This window comes from Oryza brachyantha, chromosome 4 (assembly GCF_000231095.2).
Source record: "Oryza brachyantha chromosome 4, ObraRS2, whole genome shotgun sequence".
In the NCBI taxonomy this organism is placed as follows: domain Eukaryota; kingdom Viridiplantae; phylum Streptophyta; class Magnoliopsida; order Poales; family Poaceae; genus Oryza; species Oryza brachyantha.
The window spans coordinates 6,873,878-6,881,689 of record NC_023166.2 but is presented as its reverse complement, the minus strand read 5'-3'; the positions used below and the strand labels follow the sequence as shown (position 1 = coordinate 6,881,689).

The following is a 7,812-nucleotide window of genomic DNA, read 5'->3' as shown; positions in this document are numbered from 1 at the left end:
GGGTGGCGTAGGCGGCGGCCGGCGTGGGCGACCGAGGAGGCGGTGTACGCGTCCTCCGGCGTGGGTGGCCGATGAGGCGACGGAGGCTGGTCGGCGGCGGCCGAGGCGGGGTGGCGTAGGTGGCGGCCGGGAGAGGAGGCGGCTGACGGAGGCGACGGCCGAGGGGGGAGAAAATTGCATATCTACCACCGTAAAATGTTATTACGTAAATAGGTTTCGCTCAGATATCATACCAGTGCTACGTGCGGTTTACTATTTTATCATTTTAGCTGTTAACTCCAATTTAATGTTTTTTTCCTAATTTGTCCCTCCCAACTCATTTTCTCCTTCTATGTCACACATACACTATTTGTTTTCAATTTTTTTATCGCACAAGAGGCACGCGAAGTTGACGCTCTCCATTTTTCTCATCGCACAGGACGGCATATTTTCTTTTTTTGTCGCACGCGTATTTTTTCTCCATTCTCACTGTATTTTTTATTTACTCATTTTTGACAAATAAAAAAAATATGTCGTCCTGTGCGATGAGAAAAAATAGAGAGCGTCAACCTCGCGTGCTCTTGTGCGATAAAAAATTAGGAGCATATAGTGTATGTGTGACACAGATGGATGAAATAAGTTGGAGGGACAATAGGAAAAAAACAGAAATGGTAAAATAGCAAAGCACACAAGCACTTGGAAAGTATTTGGGTGAAGCCTATTTATATAATGGCATTTTAGCGAATCCCTCCGTTTACGATGGTAGATATGCAATTTTCTCCCGAGGGGGATGGCGAGTAGCGACGTAGGTGGCGTACGCGGTCACGGAGGTGGAGATGGAGGAGGTGCGTGCGAGGAATAGATCTGAGCCGTTCGATGGATGCAGATGATTCTGTCCGTTGGATTTGTCCAATGAGTTAAGTAAATGAGTAAACTGAGTTGTTCCACTGTAGGGTAGATTATGTGCTAATGACTTTTTTTTATTTTACCTATGCTGAGTAGACTAATTGGCAAAGATATTTGGGAATACGTCGGAAGTTAAACAATGGTAAAATACTACTCCCTCTATTCTAAATGTTTGACGCCTTTACTTTTTTATACACGTTAATTATTCGTCTTATTAAAAAATTTATATAATTATTAATTATTTTTATATCATTTTATTTATTGTTAAATATAATTTTATGTGTATATATAGTTTTACATATTTTTTAAAAAAAATAAATAAGAGACAAACGATTAAACGTATATAAAAAAATCAACCGCTTAAAACATTTAATAGGCCTATTTATCAACTATGGTGAGATGCTTAACATTTTTGGTAGCACCATAGCTACAGAAAAATTTGCAAAGGACTCGAGCTCAGTTCTTGGCAATGAAGATGTGGAGGGTACAGAAAATGGTGTGAATGATAATCCTACTACAACAGACTATGACGAAAGATCTTCAACCAGCAAGCCAAAGAGACAGAAGACAAATGATCATGATGATAAGGGTTTGATTGGTGCATTTGACAGAGCTAGTGACAAACTAGCAAATGCAATCATAAATTCTAGCACAGTTGGAAATAAACTGCCTAGTGATTTGTGGGACAACTTGAATAGCCTTCCTGGTTTTGAGCAACATCACATATCCTTCTACTATCATTATTTGGTTGCTAATCCTTATCATTATTTGGTTGCTAATCCTTATATTGCTAGAGCTTTCAATGGTCTTCCATTTGCCAACAAACTTGATTGGATTGCTATGTGTATCACTGAGAAGTTTCCTAGTGTTATGTAGGATACCATCTTCATAGAAAGATGAGTTATGTTGCTATTATGAACTATTTGTACACTCTCATATGGGTTTATGCGTTAACCATTAATTTGGTGCTATGTGTAAGACTCTGTGATGTATTATGTGGAAGACTTTCTAGTATTATGTGATATCTTAAATTGCAAAATTATGTCATCTTGTCATTTCTGTGTCTCTATTTGTGTGAAATTACATATGTGATTCCATGTATTATTGTGAAATGTCCATGTTATTTTATTGAAATTATTTAAAATATTTTAAATATATAATTATACATTTAATTACTTTAGGTTATTCATATATTAATCCTAGGACTAAATATTTTATTTTGGATGTGAGAGATAACCTCACCAACTCATTATGGAGAGGTAATCACATCCAATCATCCCAAATTCATCTCTCCAACCAAACAGGTGATGGGTTCACTCCATCCCTCCAACCGAACAAAAAACAGGGTCCAACCCATCCTACCAACCAAACAGAAAAATAGAACCAACTCATCCTACTAAATAGGAATAGAGCCGACCTATCCCACCTAGGCCACGCTCGGCTCCACATATTAGTTAACTTATCTCTCTCGTTTTCCACACGCACGCTTCCCGAACAGCTAAACGGTCTATTTTTTACAAAAAATTCTATATGAAAGTTGTTTAAAAAACCATATTAATCTATTTTAATAATTAATAATTAATTAATTATGTACTAATTTATTACAACGTTTTTCGTATCAGATAAGTTAACTAACAGACCCCTTGCCTAACGCGGCCCTGGTCCATCAACCAAACCCATCGTTAGGGATAATATCGTGTTTGCTAGCTTGTCATTGTAAAGGGACCGAACCCTAGTGACCTCATCCCACAGCGGACTCCCTCCCAGCCGTCGGTTGGAGATCGGACGGCGTGGATCCAATCCAACCTGCCTCCGTAACTCTGATCCCCAGCAGCGAACAACCAGGAAAAGGAGGAAGCCGAAGGCGAAACCGAAGCTAAGGGGGAGAAGCGGCGGCGGCGGCGGCGGCGGCGGCGGCCATGGCGTGGCGAGGGAACCTCTCCCGGGGCGTGAAGGAGATCCGCTTCCTCTTCTGCCAGTCCTCCCCCGCCAGCGCCCCCGCGCGGTACACAGCCCCGTTCCCCGTCCTGCCTCTGTCTCTCTCTGGGATCGTAGGTCCGATCTGACTGCTGCGGCATGGGGTGGTGGTGGTTCCTTTTGCAGGGAGTTCGTGAAGAAGAACTACGGGGACATCAAGGCGCGCAACCCGACCCTCCCCGTCCTCATCCGCGAGTGCTCCGGCGTCGAGCCCCAGCTGTGGGCGCGCTACGGTACGCGTTCCCTCGGTCTCGTCTTTTCCCCCCATGGAATCCGAGATCCAGCCTTGATAGGTGAAAATGTGTCGGGTTAGATCATCTTGAGCGGTTCTTGGCATTGCCTTTTTTACCTTCCGCGGCTTGGAATGTCTAGGTTAGAGCTCTGGACCGTGTTATCTTTGGAGTGGCTCATCAAAGGTTCCACTGCTCATGTTGAATACTCTTTCTGTTTTTTTAATTTGACGGCAGTGACTTTTAAATCTGCCGCTTGAGTCTAAGTTTATTCAAATATACAAAATTATAAGTCATGCCTAAAGTTCTTATAGGAATAAATCAAATCATAACATAATTAATGGTTAATAATTATATAATTTTTTTGAATAAGACAATGATCAAAGTTAATGGTGTCATATAAAAAAAGAAGAGAGTACTAGAATGCGTGAATGTCTGAGAGGGAATATTATTAGGCCGCGTTCGGGCAAGGCCGTAAGGGGGTGATAAGTTAACTTACCCGGCGCGGAAAACGTAATAGTAGATTGGTACATGATTAATTAATTATTAAAAATATAAAATTAATTAATATGATTTTTTAAAACAACTTTCCTATAGAAAATTTTTGCAAAAAATACGCCGTTTAGTAGTTCAGGAAGCGTGCACGTGGAAAATAAGGAGGTTAAGTTAACTTTATGCCCTGGGGCGAACACGGCCTAGGTTGGATGAATGCTTTCTTTAATGGGAAATATCTATATGGGAGCATTAAGTTTCTCCATGATATAATGTTAAGACAATGTTACTGAATAAACAAGGTTTAGAGAAGAAGAATAACAAAACAGGGCACAGCAATGTATCCTAGTGCTAGTCATTCTTGTGATAGTTAATATCATCTGTTGATTCTGTTCAAGTCACTCTACTGTGGACCCTATCACCCTAATTCTTCAAACGAATGATGCATGGTTTCTCTCGTATGTTCTTGTTTTTGACAAGAAAAATGTTCCATGCCAGTTGCTAATGTTATTTCTGTTCTGCTTTTATCTGCCACACACAGCCAAAATGGTATTATGCATGGCTGCATGCAATCGTTCAGTTGAACTACTGCTTACACTGGATCTGGATCTAGTATAATTTACTATTCAGTACAGACATAGGATCAACTTCTAATTTAAGGCATAAACACATTTGCAACCAAAACTGAATAGTCTTCATGATTGCTAAGAGCAACTAGAGAAGCTTTGGGATGTTTGCCCCAAGTTTAGGTTTTAAAAAGACCAATTCGCAGAATTGATAGCTTAAAAGCCCAAATATTGCTTTATTTTGAAAATCACAAAAACATCAACTTTTGTTTGGTGAATATAAATAAATGATAGTGCTTGATGGAAGAGTATCCTGATGGAGTTGTCTATGTTGTGAAGATTGAATTTCTTGACCATAATGTGAGAGGGAAGGAGTGTGGCTTTGAGTTGACAATACCTTCAGAACTTGGAAGCTCATAGTTGTAGGTATCCACAGGTGGTGGAGGTGAGGAAAATTAAGGCAGGGAGGTTGCTTATTGTTTAGAGCCCAAAGCTAGGCTAACCTAGCAAACAATTAAGAGAAAATGAATATTTTTTGTCATGATAATTTTCCTTTTACACGCTGGGATCACTAAGATGGTTAGGGTTATAAACTCATAATCCCACCTTACACAACCATGACCAAAGGTATTTTAATGTTACTAGTCCTAAGAGCTGATCATTCTTATTTACAAGGGAACTTGATGATATTGCTAATAAGCTTATGTTAAAACTTGACCAATAATCTCCTCATCCAACTTGATTAATCAATAACCATGGTTCACAAAAGGCACTAGGCGCTAGAGGGTCAGCAGGGCCGGAGTGCCGGACCTACCTAGAGGCGCCTAGGTCCAATGTGACTAGTGAATTCCAAGCAATTAATGAGCCTATTACATAAAACATAGACGGTAGAGCACTAAAGTAATAGCCAGAAGAGCCCCCAAGGATACTTAGCTGCCGAACTCACCATCTAATGCCTAATTGGGGTGGTGACCCCACATGTAGAGCCAAGTTTTAGAACAGTCAATAATGTTTACTAAAACCATTTCTTAGGAACTGGACCATCACTTTACTCAACTGTACTATCAACATCATCGCTCTTCCTATTTCATATACTCAATGGTGCAATCATCTGATGGAAATCAGATAAGGAAGTGTGGTGACTTGTCAACTCCACATTGCCTTAACCCAGTCAATAAAGCCACAATGCTTTAAAACATAGAAACACCCCCAGTATATACTGGAATATGCACAATTGCACATATGGACTCTCTACTCTGATAGATGTAGGAATAAGTCTACATAATCCCTTGAACTATCTCAGGTTGACTACTTAACCCCCCAAACTATCAACTAGGTATTTTACCCTTGACCTTTCAAATACTGTTTACTCTCTTTGGGGTAGTACATCATTATGATCCATACTTCTTTGTGGTTATAGTAACCTTGATATAATATAATGTTTTGGAGTTTCAGTTCCAGCAGAGTTGACTTTATGTTGCTTATTGTTATAAATATAGCTATAGTGCTCGGTACTATATTATTTGGGGGTCATGCGATGTAGACTGATATGCCTCATCATTTATAACCGCATATGTTGATTATAAAATTAAGATCTGAGTTACTTATCCCGAACACAAAATGGCCCAAAATGTTTTTATGTCTAAACTTGTAATCGAATTTGGCCATCCTGGTTAAAAAAAGGAACTTGTAATTGAATTGATCAATACTAAAATACTCCGTACACCCAAAAATGTAAGTTGTTTATGCCTTTTACAATCTCCAAAGCAAGATTTTGAATAATGACCCTAACCATAACAACAATATGCAATAAATTATACTGAACAAATAGTAATGTATATCTATGCTCCTCTAAAAGGAAGTTTGTCCACACCTACACCCTTTGTAAGTATTGCAAATTAGCCCTTGAGCTGCTTACTATTAAAAACAATGAATTATAAATGGATAATCAGTTAGCCACACGTGAAATCAAAATAAGGTGAATAGCAAAAGGATGGGTAACATATTTCATGGAAAATATATTTTATTTATTTTAGGCAATATTATAATATCTTTTCTTTTATCCATAGCAAAGCATATGGACATTCAGCTAGTTAGAAGAAAAAAAAATAAATAAATACTACTATTTTTCTCATAGCCATTTGATATTGTTTACGAGTATTAATAATTTGCATGCTTCATAGTAGAACTTTCATTTTAGGACAGAGGGAGCACTAAACAGTGCTCAATTATTCAGAAATTCATTTTTTAGAGGCTTTTAGCTATGGAAACCACAAATATGTCTAGCGTATATTATGCCCTGCAATATAAATACAACCCTTTGTGACTATTTTGATGTTTGTCGTACAAATGGTAACTAAGAAATTTGGTAGGGAGAAAATCCGATGCGTCGGGACCTATCATCCTTTTAGAACCTTGATTGGAATGCTATGGCAGGCCAAGATTTTGCCCTATTAAACAACCTGTGGTTATCAGCTAGGCTCTCTAAATTTGAGCAATGATCTGTTTCTATGAAAGCAGTTGGTGATGAGAATTTTCTCACCTCTCAGGAAAAACATGTGTTGGAATCTTTTCTAGATGGATTTCTGCATGACTGTTGACTGTATGTTATCTATGGATGTTTTGTTAGGATAATGTATTTTCAGATTTATATCTCTATTACTTAAAAGTGGAGTTGCATGTCCACTTCCCCACCCCACGTAACGTAAAAAGCACTGCTTCCATAAAAATCAGATAAAAAATCAAGTGGTTTCTCTTAAAAAACCGTTTCTTTTCTCTATGGGCTTATGCAGTTCATCATCAATTATATGTCTGGTGTAATGCACGGGTAGATTACTAGTATTATTAATAGTGCATATTGTTTTTCCAAGTTATAACTTGTATATTTTTTAGGTCTGTTACTATGTATCATTCTAGGAAGAATTGGGAGAAAAGACACTTGAGTTGAACTGTTGAAGTCTTGAGGTTTTCATCGGTCTTATTGTGACATAATTTCTTTCTCATCTCTGTCTATTCCTTGTTTTGGTTCGTGTACATCTTAACAGCTATTGGAATCGAGTTTAAATTGAGTACATATAAGCCTTAGAGAATTATCTGTTGCTATCTGGAATGCATTTTTTTTTGCTTCCCCTTGATTGTAATATGTGCTTGTCTACTGATCAGATTTGGGCGTGGAGAGGTGCGTGCGCTTGGATGGCCTCACAGAAGCACAGATTGACAGTAAGCTGGAGGAGCTTGCCAAGGCTGGGGGGTCGCTTAAATCCAAATAATTGAGATAATTTTTTTTTCAACTTAATTTGTTCCCAAATAAGAGAAACGCTTGCAGTGGTTGTTCTTCTCTCATATGATCTATGACATGTCGAATTAAGTGCTGATCTTTACAACCTACTGTTGAGAATGCTACTCTTTTCTTGTGGTCTTCGTATATCCTCCAGTATGTGTTGTAAGAATGGTAGTGATTCCATGGTCTAATTTTTTCTAAAACGGGTAAAGACACCAAACGAAAAAAAACATCTGTTCTCGATAATTTGACGTTGTTGCATTTGAATAAACAGCTGTAGTTATTCCTACGGAACTACTGTACTGCACATGCGATGGGTGTTTGGCTGAGTCATAATTCAAGGCCGTAAACAGGATAACCACCACCAAAAAGATAGCTGGAT

General features: G+C 38.6%; 1 protein-coding gene across 1 annotated transcript; it reads left to right on the top strand.

The window, feature by feature from the left end:
* The first annotated feature begins 2,595 nt into the window (after window positions 1-2,595).
* On the top strand, window positions 2,596-7,526 carry LOC102722290 (NADH dehydrogenase [ubiquinone] 1 alpha subcomplex subunit 2). Its single transcript, XM_006652106.3, has 3 exons — window positions 2,596-2,890; window positions 2,989-3,095; window positions 7,313-7,526. Exons 1-3 carry the CDS (start codon window positions 2,805-2,807, stop codon window positions 7,417-7,419), a joined length of 300 nt encoding a protein of 99 aa, XP_006652169.1. The 5' UTR covers window positions 2,596-2,804; the 3' UTR covers window positions 7,420-7,526.
* The last annotated feature ends 286 nt before the right edge of the window (window positions 7,527-7,812 follow it).